General features: G+C 37.7%; 1 protein-coding gene across 3 annotated transcripts in view; it reads left to right on the top strand.

Moving 5' to 3' along the window:
* Window positions 1-224: 224 nt before the first annotated feature.
* MOSPD2 (motile sperm domain containing 2) overlaps window positions 225-25,510 on the top strand; it is a 61,507-nt gene continuing 36,221 nt past the window's right edge. The window contains exons 1-7 of one of the 3 annotated variants that reach the window (XM_082447182.1): window positions 225-357; window positions 517-586; window positions 14,613-14,768; window positions 16,400-16,486; window positions 18,416-18,570; window positions 21,980-22,040; window positions 24,314-24,352. In XM_082447182.1, coding sequence (XP_082303308.1) covers window positions 349-357; window positions 517-586; window positions 14,613-14,768; window positions 16,400-16,486; window positions 18,416-18,570; window positions 21,980-22,040; window positions 24,314-24,352 — 577 coding nt within the window. In that variant the 5' untranslated portion in view covers window positions 225-348. The remainder of the gene's footprint in view (window positions 358-516; window positions 587-14,612; window positions 14,769-16,399; window positions 16,487-18,415; window positions 18,571-21,979; window positions 22,041-24,313; window positions 24,353-25,510) is intronic. The other 2 variants (XM_082447184.1, XM_082447183.1) reach the window with 2 other exon arrangements.

A 25,510-nucleotide genomic window follows, 5' to 3' on the forward strand; every position in this document is an offset into this window, starting at 1 on the left:
AGCGAATGGCAGGAGGAGATAGCCCGGGCTGAGCTTGAAGAGGGAAGCGCCCGCGATCCGCCGGCTGGCGGGGGCGGGTCCGCAGTGCAGGAGACGTCGGGGGGCGGCGTCCGAACGGGAAGTGAATGGGAAGCCAGGTTGAGGGCCTGGTCCCGCCTCCATTCCCAGGCGGCCGCGCCGGATTGGGCGGCGTGGCGGCGCTGCTGCCCGCCTTCCATTGTCACGCGACCGCCTCCACCTCCCGCCCTTCCCTCTTTACCTCCGGGCCGGCTTGGCCTGTGATGAGATAGTCGGACCGCAGTCGTGGAAGTGGCGACGGCAACTGCAATCACGTCCACGACCGCGACCATGGCCGAGGTGAGGAGCGGACCGCACCGCTGCCGAGCCCCTCCAACTCGGACCCCGAAGCCGCCTCTGAGGCCCGGGGGCCGCGCGCCCAGGTGCAGGTGGGCTGGGCTGCGGGGAAGTGGGATGGTGCGCGTAATGTCTAAGCGTCCCTTCGTGTCTTCCTTATAGTATCAAGCCCAGAATAAAGCCAAGCTCATCTCTGACGTCCGACGGAGGTTCGAAGCTGAGTATGTGACAGGTGGGTACCGCAATCTCGGTGTTGAGGCAGGTGTGCAATGAGCGTCCCCAACTTTGCTGGGGTGTTTGCGGGAGTCTCTGTGGGAGGCGTTAGGGACCATTTCGATCCTCACGGGGTTAGGGACCGTGCCCTCCACGTTTGCCAGGTTTTACTTTCCGTAATATGGCAAGGACACTGCTCCAATTGGGCGAGTGATGCGTCCATTGCTTCCTAAAGGGTTAACGTAAGTTGGAAGTGTTTTGAGCGTCTCGAGTTTATGGAACTTGCAGGACACTTGTTAGGCCCTCGGCTCAGGTGACACTGTTCCTCTGATGACCTTTCACCAGCAACAATCGAGAAAATGAACCTGGAAACAGCTGTAATACTACTCACGTGTGCTTAATTGGGGATCTGAATTCCTCGGCCATTTTGCCTAATTCCACTTCCTACAACCCAGCAGGCTCCCCACGAAGTAGGCCCTCTCGTGCTGGAGCAAGTTCTTATCTTTTCATCCCACACTGTATGTAGCAAAGTACCTGTGAGTCCAGAATTGATTTATTGGGTGAACGTTCTGTGTCCAGATGTCACAGATAACTTGAGTAGTCCAGTATTTAACTGATGATTTAATCTTTGTAATTAAAGATTACAGTAATTTTCAGAAGCCTGCAGGATAATGTATTATAAATATGGAATAAGTAGTCTAATCCAGATCCTGCCACTTACTAGCTTGCTTGTCTTCTCTGAGCCCCTGATTCCATAAGTGTGAAATGTGAATAATTAGGTTAGGAGAATTAAATGAAAAGGCATATATCAAACTGTGTAGCATGGGGTTAACATATAGTGTAGGCTCTCAGTATTTTTCCTCAGTAGTCTTTTTGGTTATGTGAAAGTTCAGCTTCTACATCTTGACTTTAGTGCTGAGCGGAGGTTCCCTACAGCTTTAGACTGCCCTAGATGGTATGTCAGTTAATAACCTAGAACAAATAAAGAAATCTGTTCGGAATAACCTAGTCAGTAAATCTTTTCATCCCTCCCTGTCAGTTTTCTTCACATTCCAAACTTTGTACCAGAGAGTTGCAAAAGCACTTGATTCACTTTTAGCCCAGAGATCTCATTTCTAATAAGACAGCTGGTTCCAGTAAAGAGAGAATTCTAAAATTGCTTTCTGTAGAAATGTAACTCTTAGAGCTACATGGTTTATAACATTGTAAGAAGTAACCCAGAACTTGACCTAATGAGCTAGTGCTCCCTAATGGTCATTTACTTAGGCCCGAGGGAGGAAGCAGGATATAGTCATGGAATTTAGCGATAGATAAGATCTTGAAGGTCATCTTGGTCCAACCTTCTCATTTTTACAGTGAAGAAAGTGAGCTCTAGAGAGATGAAGTGATTTGCTCAAACGCCCTAGTGTTAGGAGCTAGGCCGGGGCTGGTGCTCAGGTCTTCTGAATTCACTCTAGTAATCTTTTTATGCACGAGCTGGATGAGCTCCATCCTCATCTGTTACTAATCCTCTTGCTTAGTACAGATTTCACCACTGCCCACAGTAAGAAACGTATTATACGTTGTAACTTAGTACACACACGCACACACATAACTGAAGCAAAAGTTCATTAAAGAATACTTATGCTGAAAACCTATGACTCCCTGATACAATGACCCACAAAGTTGACATCTCAACCTACAAATGTGACCCACAGTTTGAATAACATGACCAGCCACACTGCTGCTTTTACGCACTTCAGATGGACTGAGTCTGTTTCCATCTCGGGACCTTTCCACTTCTCTCTGCCTGGAAGGCTCTTTATAGGGAGTGAGCATGGCTACGTTCTTCTTTTCTTTTCCATCTTGGTTTACATGTATCTGAGAGGCCTTTGCCAATTATTAAGTAGCCTCCCTGTCTTGTCTCCTTTACGGCTCTTACCATAACCTGTAATTCCCTGTTCATTTGTTTCCTTATTGTTCATTTCCTTCAGTAGAATGTCTGTGGGTCTGGGGCAGCCTGTGGGCCTTGAGGGCAGGGTCTGACTCACCTCTGTATACTTAGCTCTGAATACATAGTCATTGATTGAATACAGCAATGCTTAAATACATACATATGAAGATGAGTCCAAGTCTAGATTAAGAGCTGTTCTGACCGTCCCCCCCCCCCCACCAAAATCTGGCAAAGAGCAGCCCTCACAAAATGTCTCCTAAAGACCAGTGTTATTTCAAAGTAAAGCACTGTCTGGCATTAAGCATAGGGAGGGTTTTGTCACACCTGGGTATGTGTGAATGTATGTGGGTCAGTTATCTGCATAGCCATTGCAAATATTAATTTAATTAATTTAAAGACTTGCGTTGGAAAGGAAAATAAAAATTCTTTAAAGACTTTCTCCCCTTAAAGTTTCAGTTGTTTCCTGAAATACAACGCTGGGTAAAGGTAGAGTAGGAAAGTGGTGAAAAGGGTTTTTTGATTTGCCTGTGTTCTCCCTTTCAAGTTTACTTTTTAGAAATTAGGTGTTGAGAAACATCCACTTTCCTCCTTCCTCTGTCTTTCATTTTCCCCTTTCTCTTACTGTTAACAATATTTTGTTTCAGAAGAGGCTTAAGGCAGACTTAAGCAAACATGATGTTTTTCCTAAAGGAAAATATTTATTATTTGCAAGTATGTCGCCTTACACACTGGCTGTACTCCAACACCTCTTTGGGGAGTAGGTTCTTGGGAATTCCGAACATGTTTTTGTTTCCACAGAAATTAAGTTACCAATTATGGATAGATTTGTAGCTGCAAAAAGAATAAAATCTAAGTCCATAATTGTTGTAGCACTACTACTGTTTCTGTCCTCATTGTTTCTGTAAGAAATTTCATGCTGAGTCTCGACTGAGAAACATTTTCCCTTCTCTGTTCCTCCTTCTTGTGGCCAAGGAAAGAGACTAATCCCTTGTGACAATAATGTATTCAGTTCCTCACATACTTACTATGTGCTTAATTCTGGGAAGCTGTGTCAATATTAGAGAAAGAGCCGAAGAAGGATAGAGCCCCTTCCTGAACTACTGCAATCTAGTAGAGTCATTAAAACAGCTCTATCAAGAGGAATGAGTGCTAAAATCATTTCTGTACGAGTCAAAGAGCAGGAAGAAATCACATCTAGTGGGGGTGACTGGGTTAGCACCGAGTTAGAAAAAACTTCTTAGAAAAGGTGGTGTTTCGCAAGAACTTTGGAAGATGCTAGAATTCGGCTAGGTAGAGAATGTGATCCAGGTGGCTCAAATAGTCCAAGCTGAGATGCTTAAGTGAGAAGGTGTGGGGCTTGTTCGGGAAGCCATAGGAAGTCCGCTTTGATGAGCCTTAAGGAGGGTAAGCACACCTGCCTAAAAACAGTGGGAATATAGTGTAGAGAGCCTTGGCCACCAAAGCGATGCATTTGTTCTTTATTGAGGTTTAAGAGCAACTGAGAGGTTTGTGGGTTTTGTAATTTTAGGTTTGTTTTCTGACTCTGTAAGTATATGAATTCATTTAAATAAATTTGGGTGATACCAGAAACAGTCTGGAGAATCTCCCATAAGCTTATCATCCAGAGATAGCTCTTCTAACAGTGGGTGCATTTTTTTCTGGCCTTTTTTTCTATACATTAAAAAAAATAGTTAAAAGGTCATTCTGTATGTAGTTTTTCTGTGTTGCATTTTTTTTATTGACATGATCTTATTTCCCCATATTACGAAGTAAGCCATGTTTTACATTACTACTTAATATTCAGTTTTATAAATAAAAGAGAATTTTCTTATGTTTTATCTGAAGTAGTCCCTTTTGGACATTTAGATTCTTTCCAGTTTTTTGTTAATACAATATTTTGCACAGTAGTTCAGATTTTTTCCTTAAGAGTCATGTGTAGAAGTAGAATTGTTGGTTTGAAGAGTGTGAATATTTTAAGATACTTCATATGTATGCTTAATTCTCCTCCATACAAGTTGCACCACGATTCATTCCCACCAGCACATATGAAAGTGTTAGTCTCAGCACAGCCTTAGGACCATTTAACTCATGCCTCTTTGTTTGCATTTGATTACTAATGAGAATAAACTTCTTTTCATATGTTTACATCCATTTGTAGTTTAAAAATTTTTTTTCTTTAGTATGGCTTTTAAAATTGCTTTGGGCTTTTCTTGTTTATGTCACTTTGACTTTTTTCCTTTTTTGAATGTATTCAAACTTATCCATTCCTTTGTGGTTTCTCCCATTGCTGTTAAGTTTAATAATTGTCTCTCGTCCAATAACTTTTTCTAGTCTTTTTGTTTTGTCTTGGCCTCTTATTTTTAATTTTGAAATATCTTTTATGTAAAAAATGTATAAAACATGAATGAAATAAACACCCTTGTACTCACTATTCAACAAAAGAAAAAGAACTTTGTGAGTATCCTCAACCCGGATATTCACAAGGCAGCTGCTTATCCTACATTTGCCGTTACTCATTCTCTTGCTTTTCATTAGCTTTACCACCTGTGACGTACTCCTCACCAGTACTCTATTAAGTTTACCTCTTTTTTGAACTTGAAATATCAATAAAAGCTGAATATTTTTTTTCCATGACTTGCTTCTTCTGTTGCTCAAGAGTCATTCATACTGTAGTTGATTCCTTTTTATAGCTGTGTTGTAGCTCACAGAATGAAAATACCAGTTGATGGATTTGGGGTTCTTTCTAGATTTTACTATCATGTACAATGCTGCTATAAACATTCTTAGATATACCTGGTGCCTAGACTTTCTCTAGGGCAGTGGCTGTCAAAGTTGGTCTAGGAATTATAGTTCCTTGAGCCCATTTCAAGGGGCTTGAGACTCCAAAACTATTTTCATAATAACACTGAGACATCATTTTCCTTTTTCACTGGCATTCTCTCACAAGCATACAGTGGCGTTTCCCAGAGGTTACATGGCATGTGATGATATTGCTCTGACAGATGACAGAATGTGTGCTCGTGTGTCCTTATATTTAAATTTTTTCTGTTATAATACCTAATATAGTAACTACCAGTAAATATAACCCATATAAACAAACAAACTCTTTAGAGCCCTCAGTTATTTTTAAGAGTGTAAAAGGGGTCTGGAGACCAAGAAGTTTGAGAACTGCTGCTCTAGTTTGTAGCCAACAGTGAAACGGGTGGGTAGTAGAATAGGCACATGGTCCACTTTACTAGATAATGCCAAACTAGTTTCCAAACTGATTGCATCTGTTTTCATTTTAACCAGCACTTTTTGAGTGTCCTTGTTTTTCTACACCCTGAAATCTGGCATTGTTAGTGTTTTTTTAAATTTTTGCCCATCTGATGGGGGTGTTGGGATATCTCATTGTGGTTTTAATTTGCATTTCTTTAAGTACCAGTGTGTTTGAGCATCTCTCCATATCTTTATGGGCCATTTGGTTTCTGCTTATGAAAATCACTTCTTCAGGCTCTTCTTGGCCCTTTGTTCCTCCATATAAATTTTAGAATCAGTTTATCATGTTTTTGCAAAAAACCCCCAAAAAACAAAACAAAACCTCTTTTGGGATTTTGAGTGGAATCATGTGAAATCAGAAGATCAGTTTTGGGGGACTTGACATCATCATGGTTAAATTTTCTAAGAACCTGGTATACCCATCTGCTGAACTCTTCCTTCTTGAAAGATTTATAATTTTCTCCATAAAGGTTAACCCATTTTTGTTCAGTTTATTTCCAGGTACTTTATATGTTTTATTTTTGTGGTGGTTTAAACAGTATCTCTTCAGAATTTATTTTCTAAATGATTGTTGCTGGTTTATAGAAAGTACATTTGACTTTTTTTACATTAATATTGGACTCAACCTTACTGACTCTTATTAATTTCAATAAGTTATCTCTAGATAAGTTGTATTTCTATGTAGACAAAAATATCACCTTGAAATAATGATAGTTTTCTTTCTAACTTTGCAATTTTTAGAGCTTAAAGTGCTTCTGTTTTATACTCACTGGAACATTTAGAACACTGCTGAATTGAAGCATTGATAAAAGCCTACTTGTCTTATTCCCGGTCTTAGAGAGATACCCCCGAACACGATCTCTGTAGATATCTTTTATCAAAATGAAGAAGTTTCCTTCTGTTCCTGCTTTGCTAGTTTTGGGGTTTTGTTTGTTGTTTTGTTCCCATCACAGTTGAGGGTTGAATTTTACTAAATGCATTTTCTTCATCTATTGAACACATTGTATCTGATGAAATGTTCACTTGGTTTTTCGCTTTTAATCTGTTAATATGGTAAATTATATTAATCAGGTTTTTAAAATATATTGCTGTAGTCGGTTAGCTGATATTTTGTTTGGGCGTGTTGCATCTGTATTGAAAAATAGGCCTGTAAATTTCTTTTCTTGCACTTTTCTTGTGTGACTTTGACATCAAAATTATGCAACCTTCATAAAATGAGTTAGCAGTGTTTCCTCTTTTCTACTCCCTAAAAGGTATGGTCATTGTGGAGTTCTAACCTGGTTTCCCATAAATCACCCCTCCTCCAATTGATTATTGTTGTTTTATATATCAGTGGTTGCTTACATACCATGTATTTGCCAATATCTTTATCTATCATTCCTTAAGTTTCAGATCTTTTATCTGGTAGCATTATTGTTTCATCTTAAGTATAACCTTTAGATTTTCCCTTGGTGAGGTCTTGGTGGTAAACTTAATTTTGAAAATGTCTCTATTTTCTCTGTTTTCTTTAAATTATGCAGTTAACCTTGCAGAATGCCTTCGTCTTATTAGGCTGACGGAGACAAAGTAGTTAGAGAAGTAGAACTAGGAAATGTTAGTATCATAGATGATCTCTGAGAGGAGAATTTCAAGGACAGGAAGATCAGTGAATAGAAGGAAGCTCTGTACGTAAAGGTACATAAAAACGGGATTGTTCTTGTCAACTGCCCTCTCTGGAAAGGAAGGGTGTAAGGAAAATGGCATTTAAAGTGGAACTAGTATAGCTGATTGACTTTGTTATAAAGCAGAAACTAACACACCATTGTAAAGCAATTATATTCCAATAAAAATGTTAAGAAAAACAAAGTGGAACTACACTCCTGGACATTTTACGTAAACTCTCTAGATTATGAACCATGCAAGGGATCAGCTCAGGCTTTATTCATCTTTGCGTTTTAAAGTTCTCATGATCACAAGAAGAGGAAAAGGTGTGTTAAGAGTTTATCAATTTTTATCCTTAATACATGTCTAAAAATATCAAGCCTCTGATAATAGAGAGTATAATATGATGTTGTAACTTTATGTGGGTAGAATATATATTTGTGCTCTTGGAACTTTTGCAAACATTCACCACATATTAAGTCATAAAGGAAGTCTCAGAAATTCCAAAGCAGCTAGATCATACAGACCATATTCTCACCCCATTAAGCAACTAAATGAGAGGTAAGGTACTTAAAAAGAAATCAAATGTTAGGAAACTAAAATAACACCTCTAAATAACCCATGGGTTAACAACTTTCCAGCAATGTGTGTAATTCTTACTTCTGCTAAATAACTCGTAGGGTAAAGAGGATATCACAATGGAAATTACAAAATACTTAAAAGCTGAGCAAGAGAATATCTGTGGTCTCACTTTCATTTATTAGAAAACAAGGCCCAATAAAAATCAGCTAAAGATTCAATTCAAGGAGCTAAAAAATGAACACGAGTAAATTCAGAGAAAGTAGAAGGAGAAAAGAGCAGATATTCATGGTATAGGAAAGAAAGATAGTAGGTATAATAAACCTAAGTTGGCCTTTTGAAAGGACTAATAAAATAAACAAACCTAGGCTGACTGATTAAGAAGACAGGGAGAAGGCAAACACATACACTAGGAACAAAAAGCAGATAGAATTAGAGATGTAGAGATTTAAAAAATCATAGGAATTCAATGACCAGCTTTATCACAGTAAGTTAGAAAACTTAGATTAAGTGGAAAACTTTCTGGAGGAAAGAAAATCATCTAAAATTGTCTCAACGAGAAGTAAAAAACCTAAATACATCAATGACTATTAAAGAAATTGAATTGGTAGTCACAGACCTCTACCACTCTTCCCACCCCACCCATCACAAAGGCACACACATACACATAAGGCCCAAGGTCTTTTGTTAGCCCCAGGAATACAAAGATAATTCATAATCAGAAAATGCAGCGGAGGAATTTACCATGTTAACAAAATGCTTCTCAGTGAAATTTTTGAACGGGCACAGTTCACAACCAAAACTATATAAAAAGGTACACATTGCAAAGTGTCTTACATCTCTTGTGCCTCTTCACTCCCTCTTCCTCTTCCTTCTTTAGCTAGCCATATTTGTTTTCTGTTTCTTTTTGCTATATTTGTTTAAGCAAATACAAACATATTTGCAGTTACCAAATTAAATGAGGGGGAAAATGTTTATTTCAGTAAAGACAGAAACCACACTGGCTATAATTCACCTTTATGAAAAACAAACAAAACTTTTACCAAACAAGATAAACTTTCTTAGCTCTGAAGTGTGCCTTCTAAAATTCTACAGCAAAGGTCATGGTTAATTATGAACCTTCAAAATGATTCCCAGAGTGTCAGGAAAAAGACAGTGATCTACAATATTATTTCTGTAATTCTACTGGATATAAAATAACCTAGTTATCAATATGGCAAGGAATATAAGAGGTATAACGTTTGCCAGTCTTGTCATTATTGGCTCATGGTAGCAACACAAAAATCTCTAGACTGCTTAATAATCTGATAGAAGAAATACACAACTTTTTTTCTTTTATGGAGAAAATTATAAAGTATTATTAAAGAACATTGAAAACAATAGATAAAAAGGGAGATAAGTCATTCAAGATATAATATCTCATACATATCCAGCATATGAATTCAGCTCTTCAAGGATAGGAGCTGAAGCACAAAGCACCTCCCCTCTCTACAACAGACCAGAGGTCAGCAAAGTCCTGTTGTCATGGTTGTTGTTTTTTAATAGCCCTTGAGCTAAGAATATTTTTTGTATTTTTAAAGTGTTGCTAAAAAAAAAAAAAAGAGGAAGAATCGGCAGCAGAGGCCATATGTGGCTTCAAAGTCTAAGATACTTAGATGTTTACCATCTGGCCCTTTACCGAACAATTTTGCCAACCCCTGTGATAGACCCGTAGTTCTCAAAGTGTGGTCCCTGGGGCAGCAGCAGCATCCTGTAGGAATTTGCTGTAAGTGCAGATTCTGGGATCCCACCCATGAATTAGACACTCGAGAGGTGGGGCCCAGTTATCCCCGTTTTAACAAGCCTTCCTGCTGACTCTGAGAGGTGCTAAAGTTTGAGAATCGCCGCTATAGGCCAATGGCTTAATCCCATCGTAGATGATCACCTGCCTCTCAGTCTCTCACCAGCTAGCTTCACAGGAAAGAGGAGATGCAGGGTAGGTTGTGGCCAACCAGCAGAGGATGCCCTAAAGGGAATATTTCGTTATTTCAGCCTGATCACGCCCATTGTTGACATTTACATGGTCCAGCCAATAGAAGTGGTCAGTACAAATGCTCTTCCCGGGTCCCACCAGGACTTTAAGTGCATCAGTGCTCAGAGTCCTTGGAGAAATAACAGATGCTAAGAGGTTTTAAACTACTGTTGATGTTTGATAGCTGTATATTTGCTGCTTTTGAACGGTATGACACCCAGTTCATAACTGTTTTCTGGTTTTCATTGTCAGAATACTTTTGTATTTTTTCAACCTTTTTATATGAATTCTAGGCACATTTATAATAACTATAATATACTTTCAAGATTTTCTCAACCGACTAATAGGTCAATTAGAATTTAATCTTCTGTTCATAGGGAGCATTCTACCTTATGTTAATGAAAATTCATTGGTATTGTGTTTAAAATTTTCAAAGTGCCCTTGATCTTCATTAGACTGTGGATAGGCAGACCTTATCTCCATTTTACAGAGAAGAAAATCAAGCGCAGAGTGACTTGCTCAGTCTCCCTGTACATAGTTCGTAGTAGCAGGGGTCTTCTGATTTCATCACTCTGCCTGGTATCCTGAATCTGGCTATGAATTTTTTTCACACCTGTTAACCTTAAAACACAGTTTCTGGCTGGTTGGTAATTTCACCAGCCAACAAATGCAAGAGAGAAAAAGAAAAGTTAATAATGGAATTCTCTGTTTTATGAGTAAGCACTGTATTCTGTTTATCCTGCAACACTTAAAATTGTGTATGTGAGAGAGAGCGTGAAGGAGGTGAGCATGCACACGCAGGGAAGAGAGGAAGAAACAAAAAGCTGAGAGGTCATCTTTACCCTGGAACATTTAGTCCTGTCTAAATAACCCAGAGGTGAATTACCATTGCCATTTATCTAGTTCTTTCTCTGCAAAATTACGAACTTTCCACTTTGTTTGGTGGGGATACACTGCATAAATATAAGACCAATTTACAGAGCAAAATTTATGGAAGAAGAAATAAATAGTAGAAAGAGACAGTGAACCATATAGATGTGGTGATAGTTCACTGAGGTTTCTTAACAGAGGAGTGGCCAAAAATGAGCTTTGAGCTATTTTGAACAAATGTAAGGATGAGGCTTAAAAGTCCGCCACTTGAGATTAATGTTGGTTTGTGATGAAGTTTTCCCTGGTCCTCAGCAAGGTGAAAGTAATAAGGACAAGGTATTATGAGAGTATACCCATATATATCTATGTATAAGGCAGATCTCTTCCTCATCTCTATGCTTTAATCACTGAGAGGTAAAGTCTTTCAAAGTGATGTGTCTTAGGTGGGGGGGAGGGTTGTGCGCACATGTGTGTTTTGATATCTTCAGATACCTTTTGAGTGTACATCTTTAGCTTCTTCCTGTAACATCTGGATTTACTGAAGGACTGGTTTTCAGAAAACTCCCTAACACTTGAGGGTTCTGTGGAGGGGAAAACATTTTCCTTTTACCCTTCTAGGTTCTTTGACTGGCCTAATAATTAAATTGATATAAGACAGATGAACCGGAGAAAAACAAAAATTTAATAACATGTGTATCCACTGTATACGTGGGAGGGACCCAGGAGAACTGAGTAACTCTCCAAAGTGGCCCAAGCCACCACCTTCAATACCATCTCCAGCTAAAGACAGAAGATGCTAGGGTGGGGAGTCGGTTATTAGAGGTGACCAAGAAAAGCTCAGTAAACAAGGGCATGGTTGTGCAGATTTATGTCCTTGCCTTTCTCATTGATAAGAGTTTCTGGAGATTTCCAATCATTCTCCTCTTCCTGTTACAGAGAGGGAGGCACTTACAAATGGAGACTTCCCTTATACATGTAAATGTTTCTTATAAAAGGGTGACTTTTACTCACTTTAAAGACTCCTGTATGTGCTGTTTGTTAAAAATATCAGCCTAAAATAATCAGTATGCCAAAGAGGTATGTTTTGGGCTGTGTAGTTTGCTTCCCCTCAGTTCAGTTGTCTGGGAGCTGTGTTTGAAAGCAGCAAATTGTGTTGTCATAAGCAGTTATTATTACACTTGGCCTTGTGGTCCCAGGCCAAGTTTTCCTTACCTTGAATGCTCAGTTTTCTCTCTGTTTCTCCCTGTGTGTCCTTCTGTCTCTCCCTCTCCTCCCCTCAGCCCTCTTCTCTGTCCTCTTCTGCCCCTACTTTTCTCCAGCCTCTCTCCCTCCACTCCTACGTGACCTCCTCCCCAGTCCTCTCTTGCTCTGTCTTTTCTAGCTGCTTCCATCTCTACCTGTCTCTAGGGGTAAATGTTTAACAACAGGTGTCTCATATGTAAGTACATGTCCTATTAATAACAATAATTAATCATTTTAATCTAAATGGAGATTTCTAATTTCAAAGATCTGCATCCCTAAAAGCTATCCAAGAGCAATAAGCTTTACATTTCTTGGTAATGGGCACTGTCTTGTTTATGGTATCCGTAGTGGTAATATCAGCAGTGGTAGGAATAATGATAATAACAACAATAATGTTTGATTCTTCTTCTTATGGCTAATATTTTTTGAGTTTTCACCACTTGCCACGTGTTGTCCTGGGGAAGTGGTAGTCTGCGGACCCTTGGAGATGCCCAGGACTCTTCAGGAGCCCGTGAGGTCAAAGCTGTTTTCACAGTGATACTAAGAAGCTTTTTTCCCTTTTTCGTTTGCTCTGATTGCACGGAAGCAACGGTGGGCAAAACTGCTGCCTCCTTGGCCCGAATCAAGGCATTGTCAGCACTCTCAGTTAAAACTTTTTTTTTTTAAGTCAGTTTTATTTTAGAAAGCCCCCGACGAAGCATTAAATTGTATTAAATCTTGACCCTTGAGTACATGGACTTTAAATGTTCTGGCTAACAAAATCAGGAAGTACACATTAAATACTTATGCGTATTTGAGTTGCTAGCTAAATTAGTCACATTTTTCATGGACCACCATTTTTATTTAAAAGAACAACTGTTAAGTAAACTATGGTTATTCAGACTGGGGTATTTGGGAGAAATTTTCTTGAAGTCAGACAGTAATTTCAAGGAAAACACTATATTGGTCCAGTGGAGAGAGCTGTCCAGTGGCCAAACTGGATGATCTGACTTTAGGGGCAGGTGCTCCCAGGGTCCTTTTTGCTGCTAAACAGTATATAAATTCTTTTATATCTCAACTCGTGTTTATAAATCATAATTAAAGAAAAGTTGTCCTTTGAATACTGATGAACTTTTGAATAGACAGAGCTAAAATACCATTTTCCAAGGTTTACCTACACCAGAACCACTCATTGTAAAGATTAGAAAAATAGAGCCCAGATATTGAAAGCCATATCCAAGGTAACACTCTACAGATACATGATTTATGGCCTCATCTTATATTTTATAGTGCTTGAAACTTTCAAGTACTTTCATATATACATTTTTCTCTGATCCTCACACAACCCTGTGAGTATCTAAAACAGTTTAAAGATAAGGAAATTGGGACTCAAAGAAGATAATTCCATGGATGCTCTTTATATTTCCCTGCCCTTTCAGCTATTATCGCTGAGGGCCTGAAATAGCTCAGAACTACTGGAGAGGAGAGAGAATCTATACAATTTGGCAACTAACTAGGGGCAAAAAAAAAAAAAAAAGATGAAGGAGCCAGGCAATTTTCTGAAGTTTCTTCCTTGGGTCCCTGGGAGGGTACCATTGACAGAGAAAATAAAAAATAGATTCAATCAACAAATGTTTCCTGAAGGCCTTTTCATTGGCACTATGTAATCCGCTCTGGGGGCTTCTTAGGATCTATATAGACTGTGCTGTTACGATCTCTATATATGGGAAGATATGGCATAAACACGAGTAACTCTGATTCAAGGGTGCTAAGTGCGTAGTTTAGGTCCTGTAGCTATTCACAGGAGGGAAGGAAATACTTCTAGGCCCAGGGAAAATTTTTATGGACGAGGAAGCATTTGAAAGGAGTCTTGCAGAATGGTAGAATTTGGATGTGCAAAGGTGGTTGTGAGGAGACAAGGAAAATTCAGTTACAGAAAAATAGAGCGGGGCGTGGAAGGAGGATATAGAGGTATGTAGAGGTTGGCGAGAACATAGCATGTGTGTAGGTGGATAATGAGAAATTATTGGCAACAATTATTCCAATGAATTATGGGAAATGTTGACTGCTACATACATAGTTTTCCATTTTGTATTTAGCTCATTTTCAAAAAAGACACTTGGCAAACACATGTCTTTTTAAGTACAACCTAGTTCTTTCTTTATACATAAAAGTTCATTTTTCATTGACTAGGGTGAGTATTTTAAGTTCAGATAACATAATCGATCTTCCCAGATGTTGGTTTATGGTTTTAGAGGGTTATGCAAAATATTTTACTATGGTCTTATTTTTTAAATCTGTGGTGGCTTGTCTTAAAATAAAGCTGCAATTTTTAGATAACTTTATTCTAGTCACACTTAGAAATTCCATCAATCCTTTAAATTGCATTTTCCTCTGAACTGCATCCCTGTGTCTATCTTCAAGTAGCTTAGCTTTATCTTCCAGGTCTTTCTTCTCCTTTGGTATTAGTGTTGGTTATCATTCACTGCTGAATTTATCTCACTTGGATATTTATTACTGTTTTTCCCCTAGATAAGTCAGATAAGTATGATCCACGTGATGTTGAAAGACTACAACAAGATGATAACTGGGTTGAGAGTTACTTATGTTGGAGGCATAATGTTGTAGACGAAACATTGAAGATGCTTGATGAGAGTTTTCAGTGGAGGAAAGAAATGTCTGTCAATGGTAAGCTGTTCAATTTAACCTTGACCGTGTACTATATCCCCTGCATAAATGTTACTATTTTACACTTATAGCGTATTTGCAGATATTCTTGGCAGTCATCATAAATATCAGAATATAATGTTTTATAAAGACCCAGTAACATTTGAAAGGAACATCTTATGAATAAATCTTAAAATAGGATTATTCATAAGGAAATCAGATCACCAAGGAGCAGAATCACAGTCACATTCTTCACTCACAGCGGAGTCTCCTATTCTGTGTCTATTTGGTTTAGAACCATTAAAATACCAAGACAGCATCTTCACTACTAGGCCTAGAAATAAGGGGATACCATTTGCCTGTTTTTCTCAGTTGTTGCCTGGTGTCTGTCTCTATTCCCAGAATTCCTTGTGCTAATAGGTGCTCCATGTGGAATTACTAGACGAATGGGAGTCCCCAAAAAGCAAGGTTATCCCCAAGGATGCCTATAGCAGCCTCCTCTTAACTTCTTGATTTCAAGGCCCAGTTCTAGATTGAAATTCCCCACCTCCCCAAAAAAGGAGTTTTAAATCTTAGAGGGGATTTTATAATAGTGTTCAAGTAAATGGAGAACTCTTTTCAGGAAAGGTTACCCATTATCTCTCTCCTCCTAAAAAATTGAACAGGAAGAAACTGACACAACTACTAGTTTCGATGAGGTATAAAGAAGGATTTCCTGACCTTGAGGATTATAAACTCTGGAGTGACTGAGTCTGGAGACTTAATACAAAATAGTCAACAAATAAATCCAGAGCAGCTACTCTCCCCAGTCATCCTACTTGGAGAAGGAATCTGTCAGAAGGAGAGTATTTAAAAAATAATTTGATTGGAAATATAAAAACTGTAGGTAATTTCAACAGTGAAGCATTTATTAAGCAAAGAAATGTAAACCTGATGTTTCTAAATCATTTAAGTACAGAATAAACCTTCAAACTCAACAATTGTTTTCTCTTACATAGAATTGCTAGTTTCTAGTAGCAGACAGCAGAGAGATGATGAAAGGTGGGTGGGGAAAGATAAAGAAATCTTTGAGAGTTCTCGGAGAAGTACCGATGAATGACACAAAAGCCTTGACATTTGCTGCCTTGCTGTGTTGCTTCTCGGCCTCACTAGAGAGTGGACCTCCTGCTGAAGGATCTAGCATTTTTCTTGAAGTATTTCCCACCTGCCCCAAGATTATAAATGTATTAGACTCTACTGGTTATCAAACTTTGATTTCTTATACCACTTCTGAGGCTATAATGTGGATATTTACTGCCATGTTCTTTTGAAATTGTCCAATCGTGATAATATTTGTTTGCAAGTCATTATGTGAAATACAACTAGAACATGAAGATGTGTCTACATCATAATGGCTGTTATGTAAAAGGAAATGGATTTTTTCCATTTCTGTCATCTGTATCTTTATGTAGTTTTTTTTCTACTTAGTAAGAAACACCATTTTTTATCGTCCGAGGTTCTTTCCAGATGTTTGCATAAGCTTTTTCTTTTTTTAATAAGTTTATCTTTTTTTATATCAGAGCTACTATATTAACAGTAACCTTTATGTTGTAAGTTTTCTTTTTAAAAGGCCTCTAAGTTACAATTACTCATGAAACTTTATCACTTTTTAGACCTGACTGAAGCCTCCATTCCCAGGTGGTTATTGGAAATTGGTGGTATTTATCTCCACGGTTATGACAAAGAAGGCAACAAGTTGTGTAAGTATAATGTATGTACTGGCTTTTCAGGATTTTGAGATGTAGCCACCCATCTCAACTGAATTAACAATAGGCAGAGCTTTCTACGTATGTACCACACATCAGGTTTCCTACAGTAGGGATTGTTAGGGCCAGCTGCACCAAGCGTCAGATACGTAGTAGTTGAATGTACCGTTTGCATCATAATAAAGTAGGCTGTGAAGGCAAATGCCACATCCCATCACACAGCCAAAATGATGTAACTCAGAGTCATTATCTTCTTTCTAATTTACTGATGTTAAAATTCAACCCAGTATCTTTATGGAAAATCTTTCTGATAGTCACTAAGGGTGGCTAAATGGACCAAGCCGGATTTTGGGCAAAGGGGATAGAGGAATAACTTGGTTTGTACCAATGCTGGGACTCAGCAGGAGTGTCAGAGCCCCATCCTGAGCAGATGTCCTGCCAAGGCAGTTTCCTGCACGGTCGTGCCCGCCTTGCGCACCCCGTGTGTGGCCCGTGGTTGGCTCCTGTTGTAACAGTACTCTTGCGATGGTCCAGCCACCGCAGGGGGTCTTCCAGGTCCCCGACGGAGAGGGGTAAGGGACTGAATAGCACCGTGAGTATGGGGTCAGAAGGACCAAGACAACTGATGGTTGCAAGATACTTTATTTAGAATCTACTGAATCTTATATAGACGGAAGAGGAACACATTATTAGACAATGAACCCATAGAATTGCTTATCGTCTCAGTTCAGTCACCACCATGGACGTCAACAAGTTTACAACGACCATCCTTGAACGTTATCTTCCCCTAACCAGGCACACACACAGCCCCCAGCCATAAGGAACAACCAGGACTCTCAGTTCCCTGAGGTCTCCTGGCCTGAGATAGCTTTGCTAATCTCTTTTACATCCCTCAGGCCTGGGACAAAGAGTGCATTCCAAGTCAAGGGTAAGGGCTTTGCTTTTTGTGAGAGACATACTGTCTCCTCCAGGAGTTACCTCCGGCTAAGACTGCATGCCTCCCACATACTCTCTGTAGCATTTTCCTCCCATTGCTGGCTCCTCCTCCTCAATCTTCCTTTCCCATTCCTCTTATTCCACCTGTATCTCACATGTGCTTCCCAGGCTTTGTTCCCTTCTTGGCCTCTTTTACTTTCCAGCTGATGCAGTCTCCTTGGGTGATCTCAAGTACCTTGGCACCTTCAGCTGCCTTCCCCCCAACAGCGGTGACCCCAGGCTGTCCCCAGGCCACATGCATGTACACATCCAGCTGCCCACCGCATTGATGGTTGGCTGCCTTCAGTACAACACACAGCTGAACCACACGCGTCCCACCACCCGCCCTCCCTGTACTCCCAGCTCGGGCCCACAGCCATCGGCTCTTCCTCTGACAGAGCTTCACTTTAGCCCCTCCTCTGATTTCAGTAGCACTTCCTCAGTTCACTCCCAACCCCTACCCCCTTAGCATTTCATGCAGAGTCCTTCAAGCCCCGCCTGTCTCTCTGTTTAGCTGCTCCTCTCACCGCTGGTCACATTTTGTCCTAGCTGCCACCACTGTGAACGGTTGCCAGGCTCCGTCCCCACACACGACACCCGCTCATGCTGCCATCGTGCTTCCATCTGGGCTTTTCCTCTGGACGGAACATTTTCCTAGTGCTCTGTTTTTTGTTAAGCACAGTGTAGAGTACTTTTAGGTTATTACCAAATATTGTTTTTTCCCTTACTTACTAAGGGGGGAAGTGTATTTTCTAAGGGGGGAAAATAGTTTACCTTTCTGCTACTCTTTAAGGTTCCCAAGTATATACTATTTCGAAGAGATGTTTTTAATCTGAGAAACAAAATAAAGACAAATGTCAAGGAAAAGGAATGATATAATATATGCATAAATAATATTATAATGCCATAAATATTTTTTCTTATTTTTATCTTATGACCTGCTTAAAGTCTGGATCAGGGTGAAGTATCATATAAAAGACCATAAGACCATATTGGACAAAAAGAAGCTTATTGCGTTCTGGTTGGAACGGTATGCTAAGAGAGAAAATGGGAAACCTGTAACAGTGATGTTTGACCTGTCAGAGACTGGAATAAATAGCATAGTAAGCATTTTTCATTAATTCTAAATCATTGTTTATCATGGCATCCTCCCTCTCTCCTGTCCTCCCTGCCACTACCCCCTTGACCAAGTAGTCCTATAAAATAGAGCTAACCAAGTCATGTTTGGGATTTATTTCCACCCCCTGCATTGTGACTGAAGTCAAACGTGGAATAGGATTTGCAAAAACTTAAATGTGCTTCAGTATTTGGCATTGAAACTGTAGATTTCCTAGAAATGTTCCTTGTCTGATACACGGGATATGGAAGGAAGACGTCGAGGCTGACAGGGTAATGAGTAGATGTGGTAACAGTGAACTTTTCTATCAGAGCTAATAATACCCTATACAGCACCTCCCCTGTGCCTGGCGCAGAGTAATGCACTCAGGAAATGTGGAGTACAGTAATGTATGCTCTCCAGCGTACCATTACCCGCATGCCATGTTTTGCAGTGGCGAGATGTTCACCTGCATTTTTGCACATCCAGCACTTTGTGATTTTGTTGAGGTTTTTTGTGTGCTCGTTTAGGTTCACTTTCTGTTTGATTTGGTTAGCTTTGGAAACCAGTTTTCTTCAGGTGATTTTGCCAAGCTTAAAAAATAAATAAAACCTACCGGTCTTTAATTTGGGCCCTTGTGACCTTAGTGCTAACTACAAACCCTTCAGCAGCGATGGGGATTTGTTGGCACATTTATTAGAGCTGTTGTCTCTAACACTCAAAGCTGGGCTAATTCTGGTAGCAGTGAAGTGGCGTTCGGAGACGTGCGTGGGGCAGTGTTGAAATCGTTTTCAAAATCCAATTGGCAAAGTATGTTAATATCCCTGAAGTGATCGTATTCATACTCTTTGCCTGGTAACTAACTTCTGGAAATCTATTCTAAAGAAATAAACCTGAGTGTAGAAAAAGTGTACATCAAAATGTTTTCTCAGAGTGTCATTTAAAATGGTGAAAAATTAGAAAAAATGTAAATGTCAACACAGTGAAGTGGCGAATTATGGTGTATCTAATTGATGGAGTATGTGTAGCTATGTAAAATGGTGTTTGTAAAGAATTTGTAGTAATATTGGAAAATAGCTTTTTTTTTTTTTAAGAGAAAAGGGCGACAGGGTTATATCATAGTGATACATAGCCCCCAAAAGGGAAACCTTAGACATTAAAAAAACAAACAAACAAACAAAAAACAGGCTAGAGTTTTTTTAGGCCGTGGGACTACAAGTTTTTTTTCATCTTTCTTTGTCTCTAAGAGTCATTTGCCCTGGATTATTTTTTCAATCTAGTTTCCATGTCAATGAGTTCTAGATTACAGACTAAACCATTTTATACCCAAAACCTAAATCAAAATGCCTAGATAAATAAATATTGCATAAAAATAAATTATGATTTTGTTATCCTTTATGTATGATTTATTAACCCAGAATCATAAAAAATAAATCTTAATGTTTTTTATTGACAAATACAGGGGCAAGGAATTGAGCTGATTATTTTTCAAGCTACTTATATACTATTTCATTATCTTTAATTTATAAAGTTTATTTGCATTACTAAGTAGTTAAATCATTAATGTTTTCAAATACTAGAATCTTACTGAATTATGTTTATACATGACCCTCGTAATTCAGAAAAGATTTAAGTCAACCTTTAAAGATGTATACATAATTGCAAGTCAAAATTTAAATTATTTACTACAGTTAGGCCACTAATTTGGCTTTAAGCTTGCCTGAAAGAAATGGAATCATTTAAAATTACTCAGTGAACACAACATCATAAAGCAATTATACTCCAGTAAAGATAAAACAAATAAAATAAAATAACTCAGTGGACATACTTTAAAACCAGCATCTTAGAAGTGTATCTATTGCTGATACTTGAACCAGAAGAAAAGTCTTTCTTTTTTTTTTCTTTCAAGTTTTATTCTTTAATTAAAAAAAATTTTTTTTGATTTATTTATTTATTTTTTATTTTTTGGCTGCACACATGTGGAATCTTAGTTCCCCTACCAGGGATCAAACCCGCACCCCCTGCATTGGAAGCATGGAGTCTTAACCATTGAACAGCCAGGGAAGTCCAGAAAAGTCTTTCGTGGGTCTTCAAAGGGAAGACATTTTACAAGATAATGAATAGCATCCTTGAAAACATCCTCACAGAATGCAGAGCAATGGGTTTCATGGAGCTTCTTTATGTAGTACCCACTAATACACGTACACCAGTGGCATCCTATCAAATCGACTTGAATTAGCAGTAATTTGGGATTTTATAAGCACGGTTATTCAATTAAAGATGAAAAGAATATTGGACAGAGACTTTTGGGGCAAAGTCTGGAGGCCACAGATCATATAATAGGTAACCAAATCTTTACATAACTAATTATTTTGAGATATCTTCTTTGACTCTTACTTAACTACAAATTATTCAACTCTGTGCACAGTGGATATAATGATTAGTTATAAAGGTATTATTATATGCTAGGATTTATCCCATAATAAATACGTAATATAGTTATGGTTGCTTATTTTCAGTTTATTAGCGTTAAAGATGCTGCAACTCACATGCTAGGAATAACTTTATAGACTCAGATCTCTAGGGCAGCTCACCTTTGAGTAACTGATGGATTTAAGTTTGCCTGGTTGTATCTTTCATCCTACAGTCCTTATAAGATGGCTGATCAGTAAGTCAGCCTGTGGTCAGTGGAAACACACAGAATGAAATGATCCATGTGAATAGTAACCCTAATAGTTTAGTTTCATGTTGCTGTGTTCAGTGCAGTAGAACCAATAGTCAGCTGTGTCTCCTAGAAATTGAAGTCAATGAACAACATTTAAATATAAACTAAAAAACTCTAATTCTTATTCTGGGTTCCTACACAAGAGGAAAGAAGCTAGAAGTGAAGTAGATACAGCAGACCAATATGATCAGATTAACTTGTATAAAAGATCAATAAAATATATTTTATTGACTCTATTATGAGGTATAGAAATTAGGTTTAAAAAACAAACATATCAGAATTAACATGCATATATATTGTCGTACCAAGTAGTCAGGTTGTAAACTATATACTTGTTCTAATAATTCTTTAATTGTTCAACAGATTTTTAGAATTTCTTTATGGGGGTTCCTCTTTAGATCCGTTTTATAATGCCACATTACCTTAGCAGCCTGAAGTATCTAACTAGTCTGAGGTAACATGAATGATGTTTAAGCTAATTTCTTTAACTCAGTTTTAGGACTGATTATTATAAGTAGCTTAATAACTTAAAAACTAACTCCTGGGAATATAAATATTTATGAGCTATTTTTAAAAGAATTTAATAATTACCTCATTTATATTTAATAATTTATCACCTTTAGAAATGTGCAATCTAAAATTCTCTAATGTGGACAGTCTTAAAGATTTAAATGTATAATCTTTCTTTTAGGACATGGACTTTGTACGCTTCATCATCAACTGCTTTAAGGTTTATTACCCTAAATACCTCTGTAAGTAACTTCCTCCTTTATAAAAATACAATATAGCGAAATCGTAGACAGTGTCTAAGAATTGTGGAGCTTTGTATTATTTTAGACTTTAATACCTGAGACATTGTTTTCTGGTGAAGAGCTTAAATGTGTTCTAGAAGTTGAAGTACATATCCTAGTAGGCACAGAAGAAATTTTTCATAAATAATCATTGTCCTTTATAGTTAGTTTTAAGAGTTCAAGTTATAATCTGTGTATATGCCATCCTATCACACACACACACACACACACACACGTAGAGACGTAAAAACATACATTTATTTCCAAGATTATCCCATTTTTACTAATTTTTCAATTGAGAAATTAATTTTAAATATTATTTGGAACTTCTTACATGCAAGAAACAGATGAGCAGTATTGGTAAGTAAAGTATACTGTGTGATAGGCAATACTCATACATAAAGTACATTGTGTTTCTAGTTGCTATTTTTAAATTGTCATTAAGAAAACACTTGACTAGTGTGCACGACATTTGAATCTGGCATTTGGAGTTTGTTTTTAATTGTGACTCTTCTATTAATTACCTGAATGAAGAACTCCTAAATCTTATATATTCATTTTTGACTGAATAGGTTTATATGATGGCTTCCCCCTAGGAAAATCAAGATGCCATTCCACGTAAACAGTCAAATATTTTTAAAAACCCCAGTGGGTTGAAAGTGAAGAGACAGAAGAGAGGCAACAGGGACATCAGAAATGGAAACTCACAGGTCTGCCTGGGCACACCCCTGGCAAATACCACAATTAGCATCTTTGGGGACTTGTGACTCAGGTGACACTAAAGCATGAAATGCCTAAGTCATTTTATTTTGATGTGCTTTCACATTAGTGTTAATGTGATGTGAGAAACAGACAGAAAGCATGGTGGATATGGAGGATCAGTGCCATTCCTAGCCCTGTGCTCTCGTGTCTTCAGAGAGAGTGGTCATGAACATTTTTAGGTAAAAGGAATGTCTAGTTTGGGGAACCTGTAGGATCTGCTGTTCCTTCTGAATTCTTCCTGGATCTGGCATATACCCTGATTCATTAAGACTTGCTGAGTGGTGCCAGTCATTGGTCAGTAGGGAATCACTGCCCTGTATTATTAGATTTTTTCTTTCATGTACAAAATGAAAATAAAATATCCACTTGTTTATTGAAATATCCAAAGGGGTTTGTGAAGAGCTATTTATAAAGAGCATAAATATTACTATTACTTTATAAAACACATCTAAGATTCTTTTGAGAAAACTATTAATAAATTCATGGGTCTGTATAAAGATGAACTGAACACTCATTCCAAATAACTAGAGATAATGTATTTATTCTAGCTACATAATGTTTTGCAGACATTGAATTTTATAGAATCTTAAGTTGATCATGTTTCAAAATTTGTCATGAAATATAAATATTCTTAAAATCTTGAGTCCAAATCTTTTTAGGCATATTTCAGATGAAGACTGAGGTATTGAGCACCAGTGTACCTCTTTGCAAGTACCTTGTTCCTTACATGTACATTATTTGTCCTACATTAATATAATCATTCTGGGAAGTTCTCTGTTCAGGGAAGAATGAAATTATGTTTTGATTCATCTGGAATAGAAGAATGAATTTGTTATCAAAAATCCCCTCTGTGGGTTCTGATTCTTTCTCACAATTGTTAATAGGGTTGCTTAATATCTTCATCTAAGTATACAAATGAAATTTCTGTATACTTTGGAATTATTGGCTTCCTGAGGCTCATAATATTAAGAAAAGTTGAAATAATTTTTGTTTCTTAAAACATAATGGTTTATTAAAAATGGGGCAACTGTCAGAGTGGGTTTAACAATATAATATCTAAAAAACTAGAATTGAAGCCATAAATTAGACATTGAAATCATTTTAAAGCTCAGTGGACTTTAGCACTAATATGACATGCCACATCCAGAGTTTCCACTTACCCACTTACTATTTTTTTTTTGGTACCTTTCTGCAAACAACAAAAGCAATAAATGAATAAAAGAACACGCTATTTGCCAAAGGGCAGTGATAGTACATTATTCATTTCACACAAGCCATCCTCCTAGGTGAGCCCCTCACCATTGTGAGAAGTCAGTTTAGTTCTAGCACCACTCACACTTTACGGAATTAAAACTGAGTCATCCATCTCAGTTTTTAGATACATTTAGATCACTAGTTTTTTTTAGGCCAGGTATAAATGACTACTATTGTTGTACTAAGTCACAGACAATGAATTTTTTTTCATCTTTCAGCAAAAATGGTGATCTTTGATATGCCTTGGATAATGAACGGTGAGTATATTACTTATACTTTCCTAACATAAAACGTCTGATTTTTTTTTTTCTTTGCCAATTTAGCCATATTTCTATGGTTGTTTACAAAAGAATGTTATTGTGTTTGGTGTGTAATTTTAAGAGGCTGGAGCTAGAACACGCAAAGGCTGTTCCTAAGCAAACTGGGCTAACATTGTACCCCCAGGCTCTGGGGATACCCATTAGTCTTGTCTAAAAACAGTTTTAAAATGTCAGTCATTCAGGTAAAACTATAGCTAGAAGCCTGTTTGTCATCTACAGATGGGATATGTCACAGAATGCAGACCTTGGCTAGGTTCTCTCATGGGCTTCAGGTGTTGAGGAAGAAAATGGGATGAATCTAAAATTTAGTCCAAATCTCTATAGTCACATAATCCTTAGGACGGTCATGGTATATTTTTTGGCAAAAAAAAAAAAAATTTTAAACCATTGAAAAACATTCTTTACCAACTCGGATGTGGTTGTAAATTTAATGTTATTTTCAGAATGTGCATTTTCATTTGTGTTTGCCAATCAATTGTTAAATAGAAAGCAGTAGAGAAAACCAATGAAATCAAAACTCGGTTCTTTGAAAAGTTCAACAAAATTGACAAAACTTTAGCTAACCTGATGAAGAAAAAAAGACTCAAATTATTAAAATCAGGAATGAAAGAAGAGACATTACTACTGACCTTACAGAAATGTAAAGGATTATAAGGGAATACTGTGAACAGTTGTGTGCCAAGAAATTAGATAACCTAGATGAAATGGGCAAGTTCCTAGAAAGACACAAACTATCAAAATGGACTCAAGATTCTGAATAGAAGTATAAAAAAAGAAATTGAATTAGTAATCAAAAAACTTCTCACAAAGAAAAGCTAAGACCCCAAATGGCTTCACTAGTAAATTCTACTAAACATATAAAGAAAAATCAACACCAATTCTTCTCAAACTCTTCCAAAAAATAGAAAACACTTCCCAACTCATTTTATGAGGCAAGTATATCCCTAATAACAGACATCACAGAAAAAGAAAACTAATATTAGACTAATATCCCTTATGAATATAAATGGACCAGCCCTCAATAAAGTAACAAACTGAATCTAGCAGCATATAAAAAGGATTATATACTATGATCAAGTGGGATTTATCTCAGAA

This window comes from Balaenoptera physalus (genome assembly GCF_965194825.1).
Source record: "Balaenoptera physalus genome assembly, chromosome: X".
NCBI lineage: Eukaryota > Metazoa > Chordata > Mammalia > Artiodactyla > Balaenopteridae > Balaenoptera > Balaenoptera physalus.